Source organism: Bidens hawaiensis, unplaced genomic scaffold (genome assembly GCF_021521415.1).
Source record: "Bidens hawaiensis isolate Kalapana, Puna unplaced genomic scaffold, B.hawaiensis_p1.1 tig00002343_1, whole genome shotgun sequence".
NCBI lineage: Eukaryota > Viridiplantae > Streptophyta > Magnoliopsida > Asterales > Asteraceae > Bidens > Bidens hawaiensis.
In genome coordinates, this window is record NW_027491127.1 from 1,635,807 (window position 1) to 1,663,438 (window position 27,632).

The following is a 27,632-nucleotide window of genomic DNA, read 5'->3' on the forward strand; positions in this document are numbered from 1 at the left end:
GAAGTTTAAAAATGGCCAAGCGATACCGAGCCTTCACGCCCCCAACTACCAGGAGGCGGAATGGTTTTCGAAGATATCCCGGATCCAATCTCCGGTTTACCGGTTTGCGGAGTCCGGGATGGTCATGTTAGGGATGAGCCGGGTGTGGAAGGATGCGTCTCAGGTTCCCATCCTTCTCGAATACGGTTTGAACTCTATTCCCTATGTTATGTCTTGTCTTTCTTTTTGATACAAGTTTGTCTTCTAACTGTTTCTTTTCTTTCAGAGGGAAATAATTTGGAGTCGCTTCTGTTCCCGCGGGAAACCGACGGTCCCGCGCGGATGGGTACTCGTGCTCTGGACGAGGGCGAGTTGCCCATCCTGGAGCAAACGGCGGATCGTTTTGTGGAGGTCTATCCGCTGGGCCACGAGATCCTGAGCCACCGGCGGCCAGGTAAGGCGATATTCTTTCCTCAATCTCTCAATGCTGTACCCGCTGTTGGAATTCTTGACCTGTCTTCTTCTGAGGAATCCTCAGATGCTCCTCCATTGGTGCGGAAGAAGAAAGCTGCTGCCGGCAGGAAAGGGAAGGAGAAGGCCTCCACGGCTGGTCCGGTGGTTCTATCTGACTCGGAGTCAGATAGTGAAGAGGTGGCGAGGAAGCCTGGTGGTGAGAAGACCACTGTTCCGGAGGCTACGACCGTTACCTCCGGAGAACCAACGAAGACGACGGTGACCGGTACCAAGAGGCCGGCTCCATCGGGTTCCTCCCCGCCCGTCCGTACGTTCAGGGTCAAGAAAACCCGTAAGTACAATCATAATGTCTTTGCAGATTTATTACTTCTTAAATTTAACACTTTCTTCTTTGTGCAGGCGTGGATGTTGACGCATTCCGGGGTGAAGCGTAGGGGAGTACCTCCCCGCCAATGACGGTAGGCTCGTTCAGCCTTCCTGAGGCGTCGACCCAGGCGCCTGCGCCTGCATCCGCTGGTCCAGTTGCTCGGTTCCTTTGAGCCAACTGTTCCGGCCGAGATGACGTCACCGCCGGCCGTGAGTGCGATTTTTACAGCATCCTTCACGGAGCCGGCGGTTACTGCTGCTGCTGAGGAGGCGGCGACCGCGGCAGCGACCACAACGGCGACCACGGCGGCTGCCACCATGCCCGCGCCACCGGCACCTACGGCCGGACCATCAGGTACGCGCAGGGCTTCCCGCCGATCTTTGCCCCCTTCCCGTCTGCCTGACCTGTTGGATGGATTTCCTTTAGGTTCAGGTGATGGGTTTGGCGGCTATCGGCCTGTCATTGACCATACAGGTGCGTAGGGTTCCTTTCTTTTTCCCTTATGTTTTTTATCATCTTTTCCTTACTGCCTTTGTTTCTTTTGCAGTGTCGGATTCCAATGAAGTGTATGTTCCGCGATGGAACATACGCCGAGGAACAACCCTTCGTACCCCTGTGGAGTGCGTGGACTGGGCTCGCCACGCTGCTCCTCATGGTGCGTTGGGGGAAGCCATGGCTAGCTACCAGGAGGGTAGGCTAACCAATGAGCTTCGGGTTCTCCAAGCCCGGATGCAGCCGCGCGTCGAGCTGCTTTGTCGTGAAAACGACAAGTTGAAAGCAGCTCGCGCCAAGGACGTATCTGAGGCGCGTGCTCTCCGGGAAGAGAACCAACAGCTGGCGGCAGCTGCCGCCGACAAGGAGAAGGCCTTCAAGGCCCTCTAGGTTGAAGTTCAGGCGCGACTCGAGGCCCGCTCCAAGGCTGCCCAAGCTGTGAATGAACAGCTTCGGCTGGCCAGGGAGACTGCGCGAAACGCAACCGAGAGGGCTGCCAAGGCTGAAGCCGTTGCTGAGCCTTTGCGTGTGGAGAATGAGGAGCTCAAGGCCAAATTAGAGGCTCTCCAACGCGCTCATGATGCCTTGGCAATGGAAGATGCCAAGAAACTCCAGGAAATCTTGGACCAAAGAGGGGTGCTTGACCACACCGAGCGGAAGCTTAAGGGCGTCGAAGAGGCTGCCGCAAAGGAAGTTTTACTTGCCAACCTTAACAAGAGCGAAGCCGAACGCGCCCATAACGAAGCTCAAGCTGCCCTCCAATGGCTTCTTCGAGAAGCGTTGCCTCAGGTATGTTTAGCTTTATCTTCTCGCTTTTCTTTTGTAAGAAAAGGTTCTAATACTTGTATTTTTTCATTGTAGGTTGTGCGTCGGGTCTTTTCAGAGACCTCTTACGATGATGCTATGACCGCAGCCCTCAACGCTTCTCATGAGGATGGGGAAAAGGCCGGCTTCCTGCTTGGTCTAGGGTTTGTTGAGAAAGGCGTCCCGCCTTCCAACTTCCCTTTGTTCGATGTGGATACCGAAGCCATTTATGACCAAGCATTGAACCAATACGCCGCCTTCCCGCATCCAGTGGTGGAAAAGGTGGACGAAGTAGCTGCTGCTGATGATGGGTTAGCTGTCCTCAAAGCGTTCCTCGAACCACCCCGTTCTTCTGACGGAGCGGGTCCAAGTGGAAGCGTCCCTGAAGCTTGATCCTGAAGATCCCTTCCCATTGCTAAGACTTGTATAGTTTTATTCTCTTAGGCGGGTAGTTACCCGGCCATTCTTGTAATATATTCTTGAAATATTAATCTTTTTGCGTATAAGATTGTTATTTCCTTCTTTGGGTTCCTTGCTTTATAAACTTATGACTTGCATACTTAGTTTAAATTAGCAATTTTCCAAGTGTTTAGAATAAGAACCTTTGAACGTGGTTGATAATGGGTTAAAGTTTCGCTTCCTCCTTCGTGATTGTGCGGGTAGAACCGTCACTTGCACTTGGTAGGATGGCTAAACTTTAACCTTCATCTGACCTGCGTGTAGGTTTTCCTTTTCGAAATTTCTAAGGCATTAAGATAAGTTAACCTTTGAACGTGGTTGATAATGGATTAGAGTTTTTGCTTCCTCTTTCGTGATTGTGCGGGTAAAACCGTCACTTGCACTTAGTAGGATGGCAAAACTTTACCCTTATCTGACCTGCGTGTAGGTTTTCCTCATCCTTTTGAGGATAAGTTAACCTTTGAACGTGGTTGATAATAGGTGTGAAGTTTTGCTTCCTCTTTCGTGATTGTGCGGGTAGAACCGTCACTTGCACTTAGTAGGATGGCAAAACTTTACCCTTATCTGACCTGCGTGTAGGTTTTCCTCATCCTTTGAGGATAAGTTAACCTTTGAACGTGGTTGATAACAGGAAGTCTTGCTTCCTCTTTCGTGATTGTGCGGGTAGAACCGTCACTTGCACTTAGTAGGATGGCAAAACTTTACCCTTATCCGACCTGCGTGTAGGTTTTCCTTATCCTTTTTAAGAATTTTGTTTTGAACCGTTCGACGCGCGGTTGTCGATAGGTTAGTGTTCGGTTTCCTTTCATGATTCATGCGGATAGACTGGCACTTTCATTTAATAGGATAATTGAACTCTTCCCCTTCAACTGACCTGCGTGAAGGTTTGTCAAGTTATTGGGTTCGTGCGGGTAGGACCGCCTTCCCACGCAACGACTTCACGTAATGTGAACGCCGTCACCAGTGTTGCATAGTTTAACCGTTCGACGCGCGGTTGTTGATAGGTTATTATTCAGTTTCCTTTAATGATTCATGCGGATAGACCGGCACTTTCATTTTTGGGTGCTGAACTTTTTCCCAAACTGACCTGCGTGAAGGTTTGTCACGTTATTGGGTTCATGCGGGTAGGACCGCCTTCCCATGCAATGACTTCACGTAATTATGCGGTGAAAACCGGCATATTAGTGTTCAGAAAAGTATGAATGTAAAATCATCAGCTTCGATGTTCTTAAAGAGAATCATTTCCATTAGAAGTGGCTCTTGGCCTTTTCTTTTCAAATTGGAATTGATTTACATGCAGACTGTGTAAATGAGCTCCCTTCCATGTTGGGATGGGAGTGCCATCGAGCCGATACGCACCTGGTTCGGGATCTCGTTCTTTACGCAGCATGTAGTCTCGATTTTGAAGCTGGAATTGATTCGTGTCTTCCCCAGCTGAGGTTCTATACGCACCCGCCTGCTCAGCCTTTATTGTGCCACGAGGTGCGCGAGCGTCCCATCTCTGACAAATGCTTCGACCATGTCCTTTACGTCTATGCATTCTTCAGTGTTGTGGCCTTTTGTCTTGTGGAAGTCACAGTATTTGCTCCGATCAGCATCGTGACGATGTCGGATTATTGGAGGCTTTGGCCATGGGAGCTCTTCAGTGGCGAATATCTCAGTGACGCTTTTGGTGAGTGGCGTCCATCTGGAGTTCCGGTGCGACTGTACATTATCCCTTCCGCCCACTCGATGTTGCAAGTCGGATGAGGTGTCAAAGTTTACCCTTGACTGCCAAATGCCTAGCTTTCGCTTTTTATTTAGTCTGGCGGTGAGGACGTTGTCTTCTCTCGTCTTCTGAGTGTAGAGGTTTGTGCTCTGTGGGAGATCCCTACCCAGTTGCTTCTCTGTTTCCGCATAGCGTTTTGCTGCTGTCATGATGCCATCCCATGTGGATGGCATGCCATCTTTACCCGTTAGGGTGCGGATGAGCTCTGGGTCATGTGCGCCCTGGATGAAGGCAGCGCGAACAAGATCTTCGCTGATATTGCCCAAACTTAGCTTCTTTGAGTTGAAGCGAGTGATGAAGTTTGGCAGAGATTCATCTTCCTCTCGTAAGCATTTGAGGATTGTCCATTGCTCCTCGGTATACTTCCGTTGCTGGCTGAAGTGTTGGCTAAACTTCTGTTGGAAGTCTGCCCAGTCGTAGATGTGGTTGACCGGTAGACGATCAAACCAAGCTCTAGCAGCCCCAACAAGCGTCATTTGGAACATGTAGCACCACGTGGGTTCCGTCCAATTGCTGACGGTTGCCCCCGCTATGAACCTGTTCAAATGATCGGCTGGATCAGATAAACCGTCATATGTGCCTATGTTAGGCATTTGTTTGGCACTCTTTGGGGCGATTGCCTCCGCAATGTCCTTAGCAAATTTGGACGTTCCCGCATTTGCAACGTTTGGTCTGAATGTTTTGGAGAAGTCTCGTGGACTTCCACCTGTGCTTTTTGGTTTGAAGGCTTGTCCAAAATGCCTTTTCGGTTGGGATTCCGTTTCCTTACGCTTCCCTTTTGCCCTATGGCGAGGGTTCGCGTCGGAGTCGGATTCCTCCGAGTCATCCTCCCAGTATTCGAATTCGTCGGCCTGTTGCACGGAACGCAAGCGTTCGTCCAACTCAGCCTGGAATTCCTTTTGTCGTGCCTCCGCCCATGCCTTAACTTCATCGAGAGTCTGGCGGGGGAGTCTTCGTTTCTCAAACTGGGTATCGGTGGATCCCAGTAGTTGATCATTTACTGCACTTGCCCCAGCTTTGGTAAGTGGGGTAGTGTTCGTAAAATTTACTTCACTTGCCCCGGCTTCGGTAGCCGGGGTAGTGTTTGTAAAAACTGTGTTGCCGGTATTCCCCCCAGTAGCTGGGGTTGTGGTTACCGGAATTTCTCTAACCATCTTTGTAAAAGTTTGAAAAAACTGGAGAAAATTGTAGTTCTAGCTTTATGCACGGATGGCGCCAATGAAGAAACACTAACCGGACCCCGGACAGATTACTGGTAACCTGGGGGTTGGATAGCTGTTTCCCACGAGGGGTTAGACCCTTGGAAGATGGTTCTTCTGATAACCTGCAAAACAGACACCGTGAGCTCGTCACTGAGAAGGGGGGGTTCCTCCTTGTGACCACCCTCCGGCGTGAGAATCAGACTAGATTGCTCTTTAAATATTAAAATATATTAAGAGATTGCTAGAGCAGATATCAGGTATATTATGATGATAATGTGATAATGTCATGTTTAGATGATCATACCATTTGGGGTATTTATAGCCGAAGGTAGGTTTCCAAGGAGGTATGGCCGGCTGCAACAGTGTTCCTGTTCATCAACAGTAGCCTACGCACGTGCCCTGCTGGTAGTTGATGGGTAGGCAGCGGCTGATAGTGACCAGGCCTGCTGTATACTATTCCCTTTCCACCAACTGCCGGCTACGCACGTGGTATGACAGTAGTTGGTGAGTAGGCAGCGGCTAATAGTGATACAGTACAGGAGCATGCTGCTCGCCATACTGTATCAGCGGCTGATAGTGACCAGGCCTGCTGTATACTATTCATCTTATTTTGACTTCTTCATCTCATATCTTTCTTGCTCCTTTAAATCGACACCATCATCTCGCTTTCATTATTAAATTTTTATCTCTATATTATCTAGTTTTATCTGATACTCTTTAATAAAAGACTACAAATTTTGCCACTTGTTACTTCTACATTAAACCTCACCCTTTTTAACAAATTTATTTATAATAGTAAAATAATAGTTATAATTCTCAAAATTTATTAATTTAATATTTACATCATATTTTTTTTTCAAACATTTGATATTTATAATTATCTTTTACTTTAAAAGTTGTTTTACAGACTATTGTACAACGAATGTATTGAAAGTGTTTAAGAGGTTTATTGTTTATTGTATACTGATTATTTATTAAATATTGTATTTTCAAGAACTACTCGTGTAGTATACGGGCCTCAAACTAGTTTATTTATATATTTATTGAGGGGGGGGGGGGGTGTTTGGGTTTTTAGGGTTTCATTTTTAATTTTTTTTTTTTTTTTTGGCAAAAATACCTGTCCATCAACTTGATATTCATTATTTTAATATCAACCATCTGAAGGACACAAATCCTTATTTTTATACTATTATAGATTCGCTCCCATAGTATTTTGGTATGGTCCAAATTCCAAATCAATCCAAATGGAAAATCACGTGATTGTGAGGAGTGTGGATAGATACTCTTAACTCGTTCTTACATAAGAGCTTACGTCATCAATAAAGTTTTCCTTTTTTTTCAACAACTTTGTAACGAACCAACTATTCTAAGTCTTTTTTAAACGGGATGTCAACTGTTCATGTTGATTTTTACGCTTTAAACCTGACTCAGCCAAAAATATCTCAAGAACATCACCCCCATATCATTGGACTAGAAGGCAAACTGCATCAATAAAATTACCTAAAGGAAATTGGTGGAATGTACGCAATCAATAGGTAGTCACGGATTGGAGACCGGATTGGAGACGTGGAAGAGAAACGTCGCGGTCCAAATTTAAATGCTATTCGTGAGAGAGAGGAAGTCAAGTTGAGTTTTTAAAAAATAAAATAAATAAATAGATCAAAAGACTAAGGTGGGGGAAGAACGGAAGGTGGGGTGTAAGCGAATCAAATTGAGAACGGGCTCACAAAATATTAAGTTTGATTTGTTTTGAGCTATATTTCTTAATCTTGAGCTTAACTTGTAAGAGCGTTTTCAATTCAAGATCGACTCGCTTAGTATTGTATAACTCACAATTATTTAATTATTTTATTTATACACAATTTATAGTTATTTTTTTATAAATAATATACTACCCGTATCTACGTTGGTATGAGTTAGGAGGCATAGAGTACACTTGTTCAAGATTATTGTGAGTTCAGTGCTGAGGAACATTTAGGTATTCTTCTGAGGAGGTTCCAACTTCCAAGAGGTTGCCCCTTGCCTGGTAGGGTCAAGGGGATGACCCGTTGTGGGATCCAAGGAGCAGCGCTCGTTGCTGGTGACAGTAATGACTTTGTACTTCATTATTGAACTAAAGTTCTATAGTAACTTTGAACTTGGTAGTTAAGTTGAAGGTCGGTTGTGGCTCTAATGAACTTCGGTTGCCATTGGTCTTCTACCTAAGTACAATTTCTGGTACTAGAAGTAATTGTTAACTATCATAAGTCATAACCACATTTGGAACAATCGCGAAGGTTCACCTGGTGTCGATTTGACACCCATACAAGAACATTAATTCCGTAATCAATTACACACTTCAAATTTCACGGAGTCTCAATAAGTGAGAAAGTTTGTCTTACCAATTATTGATTTAGTGTACGTGATATACTTTAATCTGAAAACTATAACCGAACACTTTATAGTATGAATTCAAATCACCTTATTGCATATTAGGAGTGTTCATATGTCGGTTCAGTTTATGTCGGTTCAGTTATAATTCATTTATGACTAATGGATGGGTTCTGGTACCAGAACTAACTGTTAAGTGCCAATTTGACAACTATATAAGAACATCACCCAGTCTAATTTCATAACTGAAATACGCACTTCGAATTTCGTTCTCCCTCATTCAGTGAAACTTTGTCTTAATGATTATTGATTTCGTGAGATGCGATGGAAACAAATTGTCCAGGATTAAGAAAAATATCCACACATACAAAATCCATAAGCAACTACAATAATGTTAATAGTGTGAAACACTTTATAGTACGAATTTGCAGATTATGGGCGTGCATGAATCATCACGGTTCAGGTTTAAATCCTGGCCAAAACTGTAACCAAAATCTTCGGCTAAATCTTATGTGACTAAAAGTTTGAGGTTAAACTTAACTTGATTTAAATTTTGTATCATTTTGTTCTTCGAACATGTTGGCTGGAAAACACATGATCGAAAAATCTAAATACTCTTCAACAACCCGTCTCGGGCTCTGACTTGTTTGCAAACCATGCCGAGCCAGCTTCTTTAAAGCTTATAAACAATAATTTAACTAAGATGTTTGATGCTTTGAAATCTCTTAACTAAAGTTTCAAAAACACCAAGCAACTTTGATCTTATGATGCAATAGTTTTTACAAAATTTCAACACAAATTCTGAAACAAACTACACAAAAGCTAGAACTTCAAACCCTAGGCACTCTTTCTACTTTCTTGAACAAATAAACCAAACTTTACAATACTCAAAAGGCCAACTTTACACACTATGCATAATACAAACAAAGATCAAGGACCAATCCGCGAGTCGTTTCAAAACTGATTCCAACTTATGTTACCTCCTGCTACTAGATTCTGAATCAATACTGCTTCTGCCCGAGTCTATATGCTCGAGCCGGTCAACTCTCCATGAAATCAAATTTGTAGATTTCAATAACATGCCCAAGGCTGAAGAACAAGTTGCTCTCACTATTGCATCTGTAGAACGACTTCCTTTGCTCACCAACAACCCGAAAACCTAAAAAACCAACAAATATATTTCAAAAATATCCAGCTGCAAGTTTTCACAAACTCCACATTTTGACTTTATGGGCCATATAGTTCACGGGTTACTTGAAATATTTGTACTTCTTTGAAAATGTCAGATGATCAATATGGAACATAAATGAACACAAATATGATAGTTAAATAAACAAAATAACAGTAAAATCAATATACACTACTTATAAAAGGTTATCAATCTATTAGATAAAACTATATAAAACTCTATTAAAAAGAGAAAAGAGTCAGATATATATGTATATAGGAGTGTTCAAATAAAAACCAAGAAATATGTGAGAACTGTGAGATCTGCATAATGCATTTGTACCTATTGCAATAAATGCGGTACACCTGACAGTTATGTAACCGCCCGTATTTCTCTCTCCCATTATCTCTAATTATATTCTATGCACAATGTACAGGTGTATTATGCGGTTCTCGTAGTTCTCAACATTATACTTTGGTTCTGAAAAGAATTGATCCCTATGTATATGTATTTGTGTGCGCGCAATAGGTGATTTTTATTCTTTAATAAGGAGAGAGTATCCACCTGATGATAATAAGATGCCAAAATGTGCTGATCATCTGTTAAAGCAAGCATACTGCTGGACAAATAAATGGCATTTGCTTGGATTGCAGGCCAAGGAGCATCGAAAGCCTACACAATTAGCATATAACGATTATTTTAATTCATGGAGGATAGATTATACATAGCTATTTTCATTTTAATTATATTTTTAAGACCTGTATTATTGATGCCATGTATGTATCAATCCTGGAAGCCAGATGCTGAATGAATAGCCTCGCAAGATCTCTAAGAAATTCTTGATAGTCACTCCTGAAAAGGGTAAGAGTGGAAAATCAAACCATGTAACGAACGAGAAGAATATTATTATTGTTATTACTACAATTTTATCAATATATACCTGTGATCAGATACATAACGATTTGTATTAAGTAGGGAGATCAAATCCTCGATTTCCATGAGGGGAGCCACCTGCCTGATTGTATTCTGGTTGATAACCAACAAAAGCAACTATCAAGAAGTGAATACAACTTAAAACAACAAATATATGAAACACCTGATGATATTTACCCGGCAAGCTTGTCGGACAGAATATTCATCGTCAAGAAGATGAAGAACCAAACGTGGCAAAACAGCATGTACCTTAAATGACCACAGGTTGGGTAACAGGCCAAAATGGTCAACTTTTGGATTGGTCAGAACATATTAGGTTGACCCAAAACACTTGAGTGAAATAGTTGAAAGCAATTAAAAAACCTGCTCAAGAAAAGAGTCACGTGGTTGACCATATTGACTTAACGCCCCAAATGCTGCAAAAGCATTTGCTCTCATCTTTGTGTCCATCGAGAGCTGTTTAGAAACCACAAATTTGTCCATAAAGAAACTATATAGTTAGACTACTTTATCGTTTTTATATATTCAAAATGTTACTTTTACAAATTCACCTGAAGATTGCGAAGCCGGACAGACAAATTAATTAGAACATGCTCCACGCCGTTTGGTGTTAGCTCAAGAATCTAACACATATTATATATAAACTCACTATAAATTCAAGAAAAAGTTGTTTTATATATAGGAAAACAAAAACTGATTCTAATATACCGAAAGCAAGCATAGCACTGCAGTCAATTGAACCGAATCGTCTGAGTCATCGAGCAAGGCCAATATTACACCAAGAATTTCTTTTGTGTATGTATTAATATGGACAGGTGGTATCTGCAAAAACATGTTGAAAAGTAAGGCCTCAAAAAGAAACTTAACCAAATTGATAGAAATCATATAAGTGTAAGTTGTAAAACCTGCACGAGTCCACGTAGACAAAGACGCCTGACCATAGGAGAATCGTCTGACACGTGTCGACATAATGCTTCAACTATTGGCTCCAATACTGAACCAGATCCTTCATTGCTGCATTAAGAAATACCAATTAAAAAATATAGAAAGCCCATTATTTATTATCTAGCTGAACAATGCAGCTTTGATATAGAAAAAATGAGGTGAATGTGTGAAACAGAGACTGAAATGCAATTATTTGAGACATACATGTGACGTATAAACTCTGACAAGGCTGCTGCTGCAGCTTCCCTTTGGAATCTCACCGGTTGATTCAAGTATTTACTTAATATAACTGATATTGCTGAAACCTGAAAAGGAAAAAAAAGTTTGCATATAAGTCCAATAAAATGAACATTACACAACAGAGTTTTAAATGTATCATTGTGAACAATAAACAAGAATTGCAAGGCAATTTTATTAAGATGGAGAACTCTAATTTATATAGCACATCATGTGTTTATCAAGCTCGAGTTCATTGGACCCATAATCTGGGCTAATCATTTCTTGGTATTTGTTTAGAGGGTGTTAATCCTAGATGATGACTGATTGATGTTATATGGAGCTACTGGTCAGTTGGATGATTTAGGCTTGTGCATAAACCTACATTTTAGTTTGATAATGATTAATCCTTAATGTGGGTAATTTATGCATACCATAACTAAGCATTTATATGTGTTGATTATCTATTTATAATAATATACTTATACACTGTTAAGGATGGCTTGAGACTATAACTAGTAATAGAGATACGGTTGATAGTAAAAGGACTTGCCTAGTAGCGTGTAACTGTATTAGCAATCGCTTTCATTTAACCTTTTGTGGGGAAAAGAAGAAAACATAAAAAGTTTACCTCTTTAGGTCTTTTTATGGAAATAGAACCAGCCAAGTCACCAATAAGATTGATCCACTTTTCATCCACATTGTGTTCTCCATCTCTAGCCAAAATCTGAACAGCAAGAAAAAAAAGAGGGCGGAAAATAGTAAATACACCTTTTGATGCTGCAATTAGGCTACACTTGTCCAAAAGTAAATACCTTTCCCATTTCAAGGTCTCCAACACATTCACAAAATGCCTGAAATGCTATTAGACGCGGACTGCAATTTAAGATGAATACATATAAGAAAATTCAGCCTCAAAACATTCTCAGCATTAAAAAGATTTTATCTTTTGGCAAACTGCAAGAATATGCAACGTACTTTTTTAACTATTTAAATTAACATTTTCTTACCAAACTATGCAAGTTGTTGCATTTAATGGTAAAATCAGATACACATGTTGCATCAAATGGTTAGAAATTTGCATAGTTTGGTAATGAATGATAGGTTTGTTGCTTTAAACAGTTAAAAGAACAAATTGTGCTGTCAAAAAATTTGTATTACCGTAGTTGCTCATGCTGAGAGGAACTTGACTGACTGTGACAGCTTCCTAAATGAAGAGTAAGTATGGCAGTAACTGATGCATAGTCGTGTTCAACTGCTCTCTTCCCAATTTTACCACCTCCTCTGCAGAAAATGCAAAGTTTAAACAAAAGTCACGTCACAAATAATTAAAAGTTAATGCATCAAAAAATGACCTGAAGAATGAAGTCAGAGCAACAATAGCAGCTTGCAGGATCTCATTCTCCGCACGGCCCCCAACAGAATCCCCTAAAAGGTCTCCTTTTCCTATGTCAGCTTTATGTACAGAAGTGTGACTCAGAGTAGATATCAAGTGTTCTAGAAACGATGACGAAAGCTCATTGTGCTGAGAAAAAACCTAGAAAAAACAAGCAAGCTTTAGCCTTGATGAAGGAATATATAGGTATTCTATTGTAATATCATGGGGCACTCACATAAAATGCATCCTGCATTGGCCAGCCACCTGGCATTCTAAGTATATCCTTAGTGACAATATCCCGAGCTGCAGCAGTCAGTACTTCATTAAAAACAACTCCCGGGCTGGTATGTTCAGCTAGAGATGAAATCTTTAAAAAGTCAAGAAAAAAACATGAATAAAAGACACTTTAAATTGTTTTTTTGGAACTTGATTATATGACCATTGTGACTTAAAGTTGCAATAATCAGTTTTTATTGTTTGAATACGCATATTTTACTTCAGATTACTTCAGGAAGCCACCTCTCTATCCCGTTGGATAGAGGTACGGTGTGCCTACTACATCCACCCTCCCCAGACCCTACTTATAGCTTGGCTATTGGTGGGACTCCACTGGGTATGATTGATTGATTGATTGATATAATCAGTTTCAAACCAACTGCAACAACTTTATTTCAATTCCATACAATGGAAGCACATTTACCGCCCATTTACTAAAGTTAACCATCTGATTATGGTTATTCAATATCACAGAATCGGTTTCAAAACACAGATCCAAACACCCTTATTTGAAACAGTGACAAGTGTTGCATGAGAAAAAGGATACAGCAACAAGTGATTCATGGCGTAGAGATTTCTCAGTCACGTGAACTGCAGCAGAAAGCAAAGACCGGGCAATTCTGTAGAAAAACACAAAATTTTCCATGTAACTAACTATGCACAAATAAGAACATTAATTAGAAGCTCTACATAATGGCTTTAGTGACCTTGATATATCAGTCTCGTTCAGCTCGTTGCCCCTTCTAGTAACAAACTCAATGACTGCTTGTATACCACCTTCCGCTGATGGCTTAACCTTATCACATATAGCTACAGAACAACCTTGAAGTGTAGCCACCAGCTGCATTAAGTTAACAAGACCAATAATACTTGGTGATCATAATTACTTTCATATTTACATCTAAAAGCAGATATCACACACGTTGATGTGTGTGTTTAGCCTTACCTCTTCTTTTGTCAACAATATACAAACAGATGAAATGACGCGGTTAAATACTTCAGAAGGATCAATAGATGTGTCCTAATCATACAAAATAAGTTAGAAAACAAAAGAACATATAGGAGGTCTTTGTACTTCTTGGTACATTTGGGTCATCAAATTCTGTTTTGTGTCCCAGTTGGGTCACTTTTATGGAAAATAAATGTTATACATGTAAATAATAATGGTAGATTAATATATTCTGTAGAATTTACAGGCTATAAAATGAGTCAAATGGGACATAGCCATCTTTTAATGACTCGTGTACAAAAACATAAGTTTGTGTTATACGCAGAAAGGAAAAAAAACACTTATTTTAAGGATTAGATTAACTTACTTTTCTTAATATAGCTATAACATCCTCAAGGGAAGACAAAGCAGCATAGGAAGATTCAATAGGTGTGCTAGAATTTGAAGCTACAGGCCTCGGAAGAGACAGAGATATATCAAAAAGCTGGTCTAAAAGCTGCATGAGGTAAGAAAGGTAAAATAGCAGACTCAAAAATATTATTATCACATGCATAAACGTGTAACATAAGATCCGATCAGCTTAATTATCAAACTTAATATAAAAAATATTCACCTGTGCAGCAAGTTTTCTGACTTCGGAATTGGTATCTGCACAACGTGGAAGATACGCTATGACTCTATCACCCAAATATAAGGCGTCTCGACTTGGTAAAAGAAATGCAGCTGGCCATAAAAGCACAAGTGTATTTACTAAACAATAAACATTGCAAAAATTGGAAGAATAAGATGGTTTGAAGTTGCACTCACATGGCAAATTAGCAACATTAAACCGTGAGGTGCGATCAACTTGTTTGATGTGCGTGCAACTTCCCTGACAACCAAGAGTGCAGTAACCAGTGACACAAAGGGTCCGGAATTTCAGCAGCATCTCATAAACTGCAAGACAGCCTCTTTTCCTCTGATAATCAAGAGGTGAAGAAACGTATTGATCAATCTGTTTCAAGATATGCAACAGTTGCTCGGCACGGCTTCTTCCGTCCTCCCCACTAAACAAATAAAAGTTCCGAATGTAATATGTAAATATATTTAAGTTCATCATATGCTTATGTTTAAGGAGTACCTTGTGAGAAGAATTGCACACAGAAGAGTGATAAGGTTGTGAATAAGAGGATTGACAGCATCAGCAGGTTCATTTGGCAAAGCAAAAAAACCCAAGGTAGCCTGTCAAATAAAATAATTTTTAAATAGAAAAAAGAGGGAAGCTAATAGGACTGAATAATAGACTAAACACAGTTATAACTGGCACCTTCATGACAATGTTGCGCATTTCATTTGTCAACTTTGGATCCACAGATACTAAAGTAGTACAAGCACTTAAAGCAAGGGCCTAAATACATGAAAAATAAGTAAATGAATTAACATGTGACAATTTGTCTTTTTAACTAAAAATAAATGAATCTATATAAGGCTTTATTGGCTTTATTAACCTGTGTGCGTAATAGCTCAACACTCAAATCAGAAAAACCCTCTTCATCATGTGGACACATTAGAGTTAATATGTAGTCAAGCAATATGTCTCGTTTTTTCAATGGAAACGATATACCACGTTCGGCAGCATTAATGACAGCAAGTCCTGCATTACCATCAATAATTTGTCTTACATAACAGCCAACTTCCGCTTGAAATATTTTCAGGTGTCAAAAAACAAGACTTTGCTATTAAAAGGGATTAACACAAATATCCTAAAACATAAAAAAGAGAAGAAAATAAAACAAAAAATAGAGCATTAGAAACCATAGCTTAAGCTATGAACTCCTATAAAATACTGCCTTGTGCTTAATATATGCATGCAAGAAAATAATGTAAGCACAATGAGTAGAGCATCTTAGTTACGTTTTTAAAACTTCACCCAGAACAACATAGTTGTAAGATTAAAGGTCATTTGGCCCAATGGTACCTGGTGGTGTAATAGGTACTCCCTCCCTTTGGAGGTCAAGGGTTCAAATCCCGCAGTAGGCGGGTATGTGGATTTAGGAGTAAACTATTAGTTCGAGATGAAAGAATATAGGTGTAGAAGTTTGACCAACCTAATAAGTCAATGGCAGTGATAACAGCTTGCTTTGCACTAGGGTGACGTACAATTAGAAGATGGGACAGCATGTTAGTTCCCTGAAAAAAAGTAATTGCATGCCAATGATATATTAAAATCTACAAAACATATTAGTAACCAAACCATAAGTAATAATCTACTCTAACATGAACACGTGAAAGAAAAGAAAACTGCACAAGCAAGGCATATGGGCATAGAACTGAACCAAAAAATAATGAAAGCTTACCACAAGTGCATCTATTCTGGCTTCAATTACAGTTGATGGAGCGTATCTTGCAGCATATCCATACATTAGAGCCAATGCAGCATGAATATCATCAGAATCTATTATCTTACTTTTATCTGAGAAGAAGGCTAGAAATCTGCAATTGAAACATTCTCACAATGTTAAGACACAAGATAATATATATCTAACAATGATTATAATCTAGTTAGCATATATTACCTCTGGAAAACACTTTCTCCAATGTTTTCAAGAATCTCTTTAAGTTTATCCAAAACAGTATCCAAGTGAGATGCTGCAACCTGCAAGGAATTGCCATCAGCAACTTACTAACATCAATGGGTAGATTATGTGACACAGATTTTTGGTATTCATTTACTCATATGATGTTCGTATTCAAAAAACTTCACTAGTATATGCACTATACATACCAACCCCATGGCTTTTGCCAAACCAAGCCGATTTTCAGGAATGGTAATATTTGATTGCTTGTACATCCAGTCAATCTTATCACGAACATAAGTCCTGTTATCGACTTTCTGAAGAAGTATACCAAGACATCTATAGAAGTAAAAAAAAATCTCATTATGCTTCTCAAGACTTACAATAAATAAGAGAGGACAATTAAGAAAATTCAATAAGATACAAAAAATGCAAGAACATATATGCAAATAAGTGCATACCGGTGAAGTAGTGCAGAATGCTCATCATCAGATGTATAAAGTTCATACTGTTTTGCAAACGCATTTCCTAAAGAAATTACCCAATCGGTGTCTTGGACAACGTCCAATGTTTCAGCCAGAAACTGTAATAGGAAAGTATGCATTTACAATAAATGATATTTCAAGACTGACATGCTTATAAGACAAATAATGCAGTGAAAATACAGATAAAAAAATGTGTAAACATGCATCCATATGAATTAGTAGAGAATTCATATCACGTACATTGATTATCATATCATCCCATGTCTCTTGATAAGAAAGGTCTTGTTTAAGGTCTTCTGTGTCGCTGACATATGCTTTCAATTTTGGAATCTAGAGCTTACCAAAACAATAAATTAGTTAAGATTTAGGTAAAAGTATATAATTATCAACCACACAACAAATAATGCAACTAAATCTAAAACATAAAAAGCATGTTAAACCAAATGATCTCCAAAAGGTCAGCTCTATAAAATCATAAGCCGCCTCCATTTTAAGAATTACATGTGTTAGCTGTAATATAGTTTTAATATCTAAGGTTAAAGAAAATTTCTATTATTGTTTGGGAACCCTAAACTATGGAATAACCACATTACATATTGTTGGCTATATAACTTCACTACCTCATCTTGCCAAAACAAGCTTATGTTTTTTGGAAATAGAGACGCCAAGTAACACAGAACCTGCAAGTACCAAGCAGAAGGTTAATGCTCCTGTCAAAGACTTACTATATATATATAGTAATAATAGACTTACAGTCAAAATTTGAGTAGCCAGTTGCTCCCTTGCAAGAGGATTGTGAAGCAGCACCACCAAACGTGCAAAAAGCTCCTGAGGTGCATTTAAGCAGATCACTATGTTAGGAACAAAGCGGCGCGCGGAAGCGAAACAGCACACACATGCACAACGATAAACACGCATAAACGAAAATATAAACGACACAAGAATTTAACGTGGTTCGGTCCCCGCGAGGGGACCTACGTCCACGGGCTGCAACTAGGTTTTCTTATTAGCTCAGAACAAAGATTACAATTACATGATGGGATATATATAATAAACAATATTAGGGTTAAACATAATTAGGAACCAAAACTGGGCCTCCTAATAAAACCGGCCCAAAGGCCTTCATAACCCAACAATCTCCCACTTGAAGGCCTTGCGATAAATTCCAGCCTGCCATCCAAGTAAATATAACAATCTCATTCATCCAGTAACTCTAGTAATCTTCAGTAATAGAAATCTACCAAGCCTCCAGTTCCAAGAACAAGCTAAAACTTCAACAAAAGAAGTTCTCCAAGCCTCCAGTTCCAAGAACAAGCTAAAACTTCTACCAATCCACACCCTGGTTGCATCCGCCCTTCTCATCAGTTACCTGAAAGGCCTATTGAAGCTCCCGAGAACTCCAATCCGGTCATCCCAGACCCAGCCATGACAAAACTCGCCAATGACTCATCCTCAATCTTAACCGACCCTCACTTACTCACACAACCGGCTTCAAAGACTTCCAGAGGATAAACACTCTCCAAATCAGCTGACTATACCAGGAGAGATTTTCACATTCGGATTCCTGGTCCTCCGAACCCAACGTCCCTTTGGAAACAAACCTAGAACACACCTGCGTGCTCCCACTGTTACCAAAACCCCGAACATGTTCAGACCTCCTCCGAATACGCTCAAACTAACATCACTGTGGCTCCAGGCTTCATGTCTGCAAACTGAAACCCCTTAGCTCTACCCGATTCAGCGAGCCAAGACCTTATAACTCGGAAGTTGGTTCACTTCTTCCGACGATACAAAAAAAAACTCGTATCTTCCAAAAGTCTTTAATTAATTAATCTGTCACAAAAGATGTCTTTTAACTCGGGCCCAATTAAGCCTCCATAAACCCAACAATCTCCCACTTGGAGGCTTGATAATCTTCAAACTGCCTTCCGCTATGATAACTTGTACCTCTTGTAATCTTCCTCGTCTTCCTGGTTTAATTGATGAGAAGGCGGTGGCAACTAGAAGAAGTTTAATGTTCAGATTACAGAAGTACAATCAGGAGTGCAGACGAGAGTACTCAAGGCCTCCGAGTGGGAGATTGTTGGGTTCGTAGGCCTTGTTGGCCCGGTTTATTATAAGATGTCAAAAGAAGTTCTCCAAGCCTCCAGTTCTCTAGGAACAAACTAAGATTTCTACCTGGTTGCATCCGCCCTTCTCATCAGTTACCTGAAAGGCCTATTGAAGCTCCCGAGAACTCCAATCCGGTCATCCCAGAGCCAGCCATGACAAAATCGAGTTAAAGTTGTTGATGCTGAACTTCCTTATTTCATCTTCGTATTTACCGGTTCACGAATCAGGAAAACCTTATTAGCTGCCGAAGGCTTTTTGTACATGTTAGACAATGCATTCATTATCCCACGCATTGTGGTTTCCTTCAACATGTTGAACGCAACATCCTTCGATAACGACAATCTAATAACTCGGAGGCCTTGAGTACTCTCGTCTGCACTCCTGATTGTACTTCTGTAATCTGAACATTAAACTTCTTCTAGTTGCCACCGCCTTCTCATCAATTAAACCAGGAAGACGAGGAAGATTACAAGAGGTACAAGTTATCATAGCGGAAGGCAGTTTGAAGATTATCAAGCCTCCAAGTGGGAGATTGTTGGGTTTATGGAGGCTTAATTGGGCCCGAGTTAGAAGACATCTTTTGTGACAGATTAATTAATTAAAGACTTTTGGAAGATATTCCACTGCCCATTCCCGAACTTAACATCGTGCCCCTGGTCATCCAACTGCCCAACTGAAATCAAACGTTTCTTCAAACTTGGAATAACCCTCACGTCTTTCAAAGTCCAAGAAGTACCGGCTGAAGTTATCAAATCAACGTCTCCCATACCCGTAACCTCTAAAATATCATCATTCGCTAGTCGAACCTTTCCAAAATCCCCAAATTTAAGATTCTTCATCGTTTCACTACAGTGAGTGGCATGAAACGATGCACCAGAATCCATCACCCAAGCATCAACTTTTTCTTTAATTAAATAAATGGGCCAGGCCTGCCACTAGTCAAAGGGAATCTCGTGGTTGCTCGTGGCAAGAAAATGGGTTCATTGTATATGGTCAGTTTATCATCTGAGGGAGTGGCCGGCCCAGTTCAGAAGAAGACCAAAGTCCGGTTCACAGAGTCGGTGGGCAGAAGAAGGTTTGTTTTGCAGGAGATAAACCCAGAGCCATAGGTCAGATTCAGGTTTAACTTGCTAGAAGAGGTTCAGAGAAACTAGTCAGGGGTTTTCGTGGCAGTGGGAGCACTGGCAGTCAGTCAGTCAAAGCTTTAGCCAGAGTTACCAGACAGTGGGTTAAGAGAACCGGTTTTTCAGCAGTTAAAGTCTCTCCAGAAGATTACCTGCTTAATATGGAGAGTGTTGTTTGTTCTCAAGGTATTCCAGGTTGTGCGTGTAAGTGGGAGCCGGTAGGGACAGAGAACGGGTCAGGGGCAGTTTCAGCCATGACTGACGTGTTGGAGCTCCGGGGAGCTTCAACAGGCCTTCAGGTTAATTGATGAGAAGGCGGTGGCAACTAGAAGAAGTTTAATGTTCAGATTACAGAAGTACAATCAGGAGTGCAGACGAGAGTACTCAAGGCCTCCGAGTGGGAGATTGTTGGGTTCGTAGGCCTTGTTGGCCCGGTTTATTATAAGATGTCAAAAGAAGTTCTCCAAGCCTCCAGTTCTCTAGGAACAAACTAAGATTTCTACCAATCCACACCCTGGTTGCATCCGCCCTTCTCATCAGTTACCTGAAAGGCCTATTGAAGCTCCCGAGAACTCCAATCCGGTCATCCCAGACCCAGCCATGACAAAACTCGCCAATGACTCATCCTCAATCTTAACCGACCCTCACTTACTCACACAACCGGCTTCAAAGACTTCCAGAGGATAAACACTCTCCAAATCAGCAGACTATACCAGGAGAGATTTTCACATTCGGATTCCTGGTCCTCCGAACCCAACGTCCCTTTGGAAACAAACCTAGAACACACCTGCGTGCTCCCACTGTTACCAAAACCCCGAACATGTTCAGACCTCCTCCGAATACGCTCAAACTAACATCACTGTGGCTCCAGGCTTCATGTCTGCAAACTGAAACCCCTTAGCTCTACCCGATTCAGCGAGCCAAGACCTTATAACTCGGAAGTTGGTTCACTTCTTCCGACGATACAAAAAAAAACTCGTATCTTCCAAAAGTCTTTAATTAATTAATCTGTCACAAAAGATGTCTTCTAACTCGGGCCCAATTAAGCCTCCATAAACCCAACAATCTCCCACTTGGAGGCTTGATAATCTTCAAACTGCCTTCCGCTCTGATACCACTTGTTAGGAACAAAGCGGCGCGCGGAAGCGAAACAGCACACACATGCACAACGATAAACACGCATAAACGAAAATATAAACGACACAAGAATTTAACGTGGTTCGGTCCCCGCGAGGGGACCTACGTCCACGGGCTGCAACTAGGTTTTCTTATTAGCTCAGAACAAAGATTACAATTACATGATGGGATATATATAATAAACAATATTAGGGTTAAACATAATTAGGAACCAAAACTGGGCCTCCTAATAAAACCGGCCCAAAGGCCTTCATAACCCAACACACTATCAGTTGATTTTATGCACCATAGAAACCATATAACCCTGCATGTATGTATGTACAATCTAATGGTACCTCAGGGCGTGGAATATCAACACGAGTTCTACATTCACGAATCATCCTCTCACTATGAATAGCTCTATGCCTGCACATATCTGATATACATCTGCAAACCTGTAAAATGTCTTGATTACTCCAGAATGTCACAATAATTAATAACTCATCTAATAGAGAAAATCCTTAATATAAACTTAGACCTTTATTCTTATTCGTGTAGTCAGAAATAAGATCAATCAAACATTACCGTGGCAACTGCACCAGTGTATAAACGAGGTATGATCATCTTCAACATGAATGGCCAAAGAACATGCTGCACAATCACACATAATCTGTCGTCAACTTTTGATTCAGATTTTTCTTTTTAACGGACCAATTTCATAGGGGATGTAAAAGGTAATCCATTAAAAGCAACACAATTTCATCGTAAAGGAAACAATTTCAATACATCAGAATGAAGAAGAGAAGTCTGGAATTTGGTCAGAGCTCATCTTTATTTACCTCCATTTCAGGAATAGTTATGGTTACTAAAAGGAGACCTTTTTCACATATTGCCCTTAACTCCGTTGGTCGAACAGACCCAATGTTTGCCTGCAAGAAACAATGTAACACAGGCACACACTTAGGGGACTTCATACTCACAATTAACAAATAATTATATATGGCACTCCAATATATGAGATACAAACCTCTGCTCGCTTTTGCTGAAATGAATAATATAGACTTGTAGGGCTAAATGAGTCTTTTGAGGTCACAAGCTCATCTATTTCTTGATCTGACATGGCACAATGCCGTACAAGATATTCAACAAACAGCTCACCAGAAGGACCAACCAAGTAACAATGCGAAGCCATGACGACTATTAGCTGGAAAGAGAAACAACTGAAGTTAATGTTCAAACTATAACACCATACCAATTGCCTAATAGTAGGAATATATGATTGATTAAAAACTGAATTAGTAATTCCTTATTAACTTATAGTTTACAGATTCATAATCAAATACATATTAATCCTTCCAATTGGCATAATATAAACTAACATCATAAGCACAGTAAAAATGGATTAAAAGTGTACCTCTGCAAGTGCTTTACAAACCCCTAAATTTTGCTCATCTAACAATAATGTGATGGCTTCAATGAGTGCTGGTCTTTTATTATGCCAAGCTTCAGATAACCTTGTAATAAATATCCGATAATTGGAGTGAGAAAGGAGATAATAGTGTCACGTGTTACTTTTTGTATTCTTATTTGCACTGTGTCGTTTGAAAGTGTATCTATTTTACATATATACCTGGGTAGAAGATGCTTAAGAACACACAGAGCACCAAAAGTCATTTGATCTTCTTTCAACTTGGATTTCTGTAGAAGGAAGATACATGTCATTTTATGAAGAAACTAATATTATAAAAAATAATATCAAGAACAAATTGTGGGACTTACATTTACAAGAAAACTAAACAATTGCTCAGGATACACCAACCCAACAGTGAGAAAGCAATGTTGAACTTCATTATATGTCTGCAACAGAAGTATCAAGACAGTTACAAACAAACATAGGAACACACACCAATCAGTCATAGTTTGATATGAAACTTGTATAATATTTGAGAGAAAAAACAACCTTGAGGCCTACTGAGAAATATGTACCCTGCTTGATGTCAGTATAATATTAGACATTCTATGTATTACTAAATATTAGAGGGTGTAAAGTGTATTTGTTTTTCCTATTTATAGTCTTTGTAACCTTCCTATTCAATATACAATACAATACAATCGTTTACCCTTCTGACTACCAAGTCTATCTTGGTATCAGAGCAGGCTATCTGTTCATCTTCCTTGGGTACCAGCTGGTGTAACCCTAATCTGGTACAACCACAATCTGTTCTTCTACAATTGATAACAACCTAACAATGGCCCTCCTAGCTGCTCTCTCAAACAGAAAAGACAACCCACAACTCTCACAAATTTAGTTTCACCTTGTCACCCACCAATTATGGTTATTGGAAGGCAATGATCCAACAGTTCCTCATTACAAACAACCTATTTGGCTACGTTGATGGCACGATTCCGTGTCCACCGACAACTGTTCAATCAGATTCCTCATCTTCAAAAGACAAAGAAACCACACCAGCATCATCTCAACCAAACCCTAATTATGCTATATGGGTTTCCAATGACGCGCATGTTCGCATGTTAATCCTATCCACAGTTTCTGAAGCCTCTTTTCAACATGTACAGGGAACTACTTCCCGTGACCTATGGTTGTCTCTTGAGCGGGCCTACGCTCCTCATACATCCTCAAGAGAATACACCCTAAAAACTCAACTCTTAAAGATTGCAATGAAAGGAGACGAGTCCTCTTCGGCATACCTGACCCGAGCACAAGAATATGCAGATGCTCTTGCCAACATTGGAGAGACGACAAAAGAAAAAGACTTAGTTATGCTTGTGATTTCTGGACTGAGAGATGAATACAATGGGTTGAAGTCTACTATTCTTGCTCGACAATTCCCGACTGCTTTTGTTGAACTTCACACTCTTCTGTCAGATTATGATTTCATTATTAAAAAGCCGTTTGATGTACCACTAACACAGGCTTTCACGGCTGTTTCACACAACCGTAACCCTACCACTTCTGCTACCGGCCCAACTCTGTCTCAGACAGAAACAATTCAAGCAGTTCAACAACTTGCCACTCAGTTGGGTTTACAACTTCAACCTGCATATTCACAACCAGCACAGGCTTACTATACAAATCGGTCGGGAAACAATCGCAACAGTGGGCGAGGCAACACACGTGGACGAAGAAATTACAACAACCGCAGCCAAGGAGGAGGTCAACGCAATCAATTTAATTGGGCTTCTAACCAGAATACTGTTTTTGGTATATGCAACAGGTGCGGTATTGGTCATATCCCATCCGAGTGCCCCAATCGTGATCCCGCTACCTTAAGGACGCGACGCCAACCATCTGCCAACATGGCAGATTATCGCTCTCAAGCTTCAACTTCTTGGCTACCGGACACCGGTTCTAATCAACATGTTGCCCCGGATCTCTCTAGCTTTGATAACTCCGAGGCCTACAATGGTGAGGATAGTCTCCACGTTGGCAACGGTAATGGTTTACCCATCCTCCATATTGGCTCTTCTAAATTTTTTGAATTTCACTCTACTTGTTTTTGTGTGAAGGACAAGTATACACACAATATCCTCCTCATGGGTCCAAGTAATGGTGGTCTTCACTCTTTCCAACTTCCGCGGATACAACCGGTTTCTAGAGTTGCTTTCACTGCTACCCGAGCTTCTTCCACCACATGGCATCAAAGATTGGGACATCCTCACCCACAACTTTTAAACTCTATGTTTTCTAAATATCGTTTACCGTTACTAAATAAATGTACCACTTCATTTTGTGACTCATGTTCCATTGGAAAGTCATCAAAACTTCACTTATTACCATCTACTTATAAAAGTTCACACATTTTGGATTTAGTATTTTGTGATGTATGGGGCCCCGCTCCCGTTACTTCTTTCAATGGCCATCGTTATTTTCTTTTGGGTGTTGATCATTACTCCAAGTTTATGTGGATATTTCCGTTAAAATTGAAATCTGATGTTCATGACATTTTTAAGCAATTTTTAGTCATGGTTGAACGCCAATTCAAAACCAAATTAAAATCCATCCAAACCGACTAGGGAGGTGAATTCAGAAGCCTCTTTCCATTTCTGTCCTTCCTTGGCATAATTCATCGGCTCTCGTGCCCTCATACGAGTGAACAAAACGGTGTTGTTGAGCGCCGTCATCGACACGTTGTCGAAACCGGGCTCACTTTGCTAGCCCAATCTAATGTTCCACAACGGTTTTGGCATTTTGCCTTCGACACGGCAGTTTATCTTATTAACCGTATGCCATCTAGAACAAATTCCAGCATCTCACCTTTTGAACAACTTTTCCAACATCAACCCGACTTCTCATTCCTTCGAGTTTTCGGGTGTCGATGTTATCCACATCTCCGGCCATATAACAAACATAAATTGGATTTTCGATCCATTCCTTGTGTTTTTCTTGGGTATAGCACCTCCCATCACGGTTATCGGTGTTTTGACCCCAAATCTAAACGCATTTATATCGCCCGCCATGTCCGGTTTAATGAACAATCCTTCCCCTTTTACGCACAGCCTACTGAACACTCTTCATCATCCCAAAATCCTTATACTTCATTTTATCCCACCACCTATTCACCTACAGAACACTTAGCTCAACAACAACCCCAAACACCCCCTGCCCAACAGCAGCCCCAAACGCCCTCGGCCCAACAGCAGGCCCAACCATCCACAGCCGAACAGCAGACCCAAACATCATCAGCCCAAACATCATCAGCCCAACACCAAACCCGAACACCATCAGCCCAACAACAACCTGCCATTCCCACCCAGAATCTACCGCGTTCCCGACCACCTAATCTTCGCCCCAATCCTAAACAAACCAAACCACACAATCTAACCTCTTTTCATACACATATAGCCCCGCTTAATACCGAACCGGGTACCTTCACCGTTGCTAACAAACACCCTCAATGGCGTCGCGCCATGGCTGAAGAGTACTCGGCACTTATGAGAAATGGCACATGGTCTTTAGTTCCGCGTGTTCCGAATTCTAATATTGTTGGTTGCAAGTGGGTATACAAATTAAAAAGAGATCAAACAGGGACCGTTACACGTTATAAAGCGCACCTTGTCGCTAAGGGGTTTTGTCAACAACCGGGCGTTGATTTTCAGGAAACTTTTAGCCCGGTGGTAAAGCCGACAACTATTCGTGTTGTTCTCTCTTTAGCAGTTGCACAAAAATGGCCTTTAAGGCAACTTGATGTACAAAATGCCTTTTTACATGGTGATTTAAAAGAGACCGTGTACTTGCAACAACCTCCGGGTTTTGTAGACCCGCACAAACCGGATCATGTGTGCCTTCTTCACAAATCCTTATACGGATTGAAACAGGCACCCCGCGCATGGTTTCAACGCCTGTCAACGGCTCTTTGTGCTCTCGGATTTCGGGGTTCCAAAACAGACCCCTCGTTAGTTATATACTCATCTCGGTGCACCATTTTGTACATGCTTGTATATGTTGATGATATTATCTTGACGGGTAACAATTTGTTGGGCGATGTGGTATCCCCGGACCCACATTTAGACAACTGCATATTAAAGGAGTTAGGGAGGTTATTTTTTTAGCCGGCCCTAACCCTATTGGGCCCAATTGGGTTCTAGCTTGTTTAGCAAGGGAGTAGCCCTAATATGCGGTCTATAAATAGTCTCTTGTACTTGTTATTATATATCACCAAAATAATACAACCTAATTACCCCGTGGACGTAGGTTGTACACCGCAACCGAACCACGTAAAATTCTCGTGTTCTTTATCGCTTTGATTTCTTGTTCGTGTGTGCCTTTTGTTCCTAACAACTGGTATCAGAGCAAGGATCACACTATAAACCCCAGCCGCCAGTCGCCACCAAACCCTAATCAGAAACCCTAGCCGCCGCTACAGTACCGCCGCCGCTACAGTGTTTCCGGCGTGTGAACAGTGCGCGCTACAGTACAATCTGTCTTTTGACCAGAAGAGGTCAAACAGTTCTGATCAGTATTGCAGGTTGCTTCCGTTAGAAACTCGGTAAAGATAATGACTGAGGACGGTAAGATCAGAATCGAGAAGTTTGATGGGCAGGATTTTGGATGGTGGAAGATGCAAGTCGAGGACTTGTTATGCCAGAAAGATTTGCTTCCATGTTTGAGAGGTCAAAAACCCGAGAATATGAAGGATGAAGAATGGGCCGATCTAGACAGGAAAGCCCTAGCAGTCATCAGATGCACGTTGGCTAAGAACGTTGCTTTCAATATAGTGAATGAGACCACTGCTAAGGGTTTGATGACCGCGTTGTCAAACATGTACGAGAAACCTTCCGCGTCTAATAAGGTATTCTTAATTAGACAATTGGTGAATACGCGTATGCGGGAAGGTGCGTCTGTTACCTCTCATATAAATGAGTTCAATTCTCATATCCCGGTTATTATCTGTTGATATTAAATTTGATGATGAAGTGCAAGCTTTGCTATTATTGTCCT

The 27,632-nt window shown here is 40.8% G+C and overlaps 1 protein-coding gene across 2 annotated transcripts in view; it reads right to left on the reverse strand.

The window, feature by feature from the left end:
- Positions 1-8,560: 8,560 nt before the first annotated feature.
- LOC143618942 (protein SHOOT GRAVITROPISM 6-like) overlaps positions 8,561-27,632 on the reverse strand; it is a 29,751-nt gene continuing 10,679 nt past the window's right edge. For both annotated transcript variants that reach the window (XM_077090992.1, XM_077090993.1), the window contains 39 exons: positions 22,952-23,029; positions 22,803-22,870; positions 22,587-22,686; positions 22,200-22,376; positions 22,012-22,101; positions 21,758-21,823; positions 21,529-21,627; positions 17,574-17,648; positions 17,441-17,500; positions 17,061-17,150; positions 16,797-16,918; positions 16,545-16,674; positions 16,336-16,415; positions 16,117-16,252; positions 15,868-15,949; positions 15,268-15,413; positions 15,087-15,167; positions 14,901-15,001; positions 14,588-14,826; positions 14,394-14,503; positions 14,148-14,276; positions 13,778-13,852; positions 13,539-13,672; positions 13,379-13,451; positions 12,791-12,922; positions 12,533-12,714; positions 12,339-12,461; positions 11,993-12,053; positions 11,809-11,904; positions 11,166-11,266; positions 10,922-11,030; positions 10,725-10,838; positions 10,568-10,639; positions 10,380-10,472; positions 10,194-10,265; positions 10,024-10,109; positions 9,842-9,935; positions 9,648-9,755; positions 8,561-9,074 (listed from right to left, as the gene is read on the reverse strand). In XM_077090992.1, coding sequence (XP_076947107.1) covers positions 8,892-9,074; positions 9,648-9,755; positions 9,842-9,935; positions 10,024-10,109; positions 10,194-10,265; positions 10,380-10,472; positions 10,568-10,639; positions 10,725-10,838; positions 10,922-11,030; positions 11,166-11,266; positions 11,809-11,904; positions 11,993-12,053; positions 12,339-12,461; positions 12,533-12,714; positions 12,791-12,922; positions 13,379-13,451; positions 13,539-13,672; positions 13,778-13,852; positions 14,148-14,276; positions 14,394-14,503; positions 14,588-14,826; positions 14,901-15,001; positions 15,087-15,167; positions 15,268-15,413; positions 15,868-15,949; positions 16,117-16,252; positions 16,336-16,415; positions 16,545-16,674; positions 16,797-16,918; positions 17,061-17,150; positions 17,441-17,500; positions 17,574-17,648; positions 21,529-21,627; positions 21,758-21,823; positions 22,012-22,101; positions 22,200-22,376; positions 22,587-22,686; positions 22,803-22,870; positions 22,952-23,029 — 4,167 coding nt within the window. In that variant the 3' untranslated portion in view covers positions 8,561-8,891. The remainder of the gene's footprint in view (positions 9,075-9,647; positions 9,756-9,841; positions 9,936-10,023; positions 10,110-10,193; positions 10,266-10,379; positions 10,473-10,567; positions 10,640-10,724; positions 10,839-10,921; positions 11,031-11,165; positions 11,267-11,808; positions 11,905-11,992; positions 12,054-12,338; positions 12,462-12,532; positions 12,715-12,790; positions 12,923-13,378; positions 13,452-13,538; positions 13,673-13,777; positions 13,853-14,147; positions 14,277-14,393; positions 14,504-14,587; positions 14,827-14,900; positions 15,002-15,086; positions 15,168-15,267; positions 15,414-15,867; positions 15,950-16,116; positions 16,253-16,335; positions 16,416-16,544; positions 16,675-16,796; positions 16,919-17,060; positions 17,151-17,440; positions 17,501-17,573; positions 17,649-21,528; positions 21,628-21,757; positions 21,824-22,011; positions 22,102-22,199; positions 22,377-22,586; positions 22,687-22,802; positions 22,871-22,951; positions 23,030-27,632) is intronic.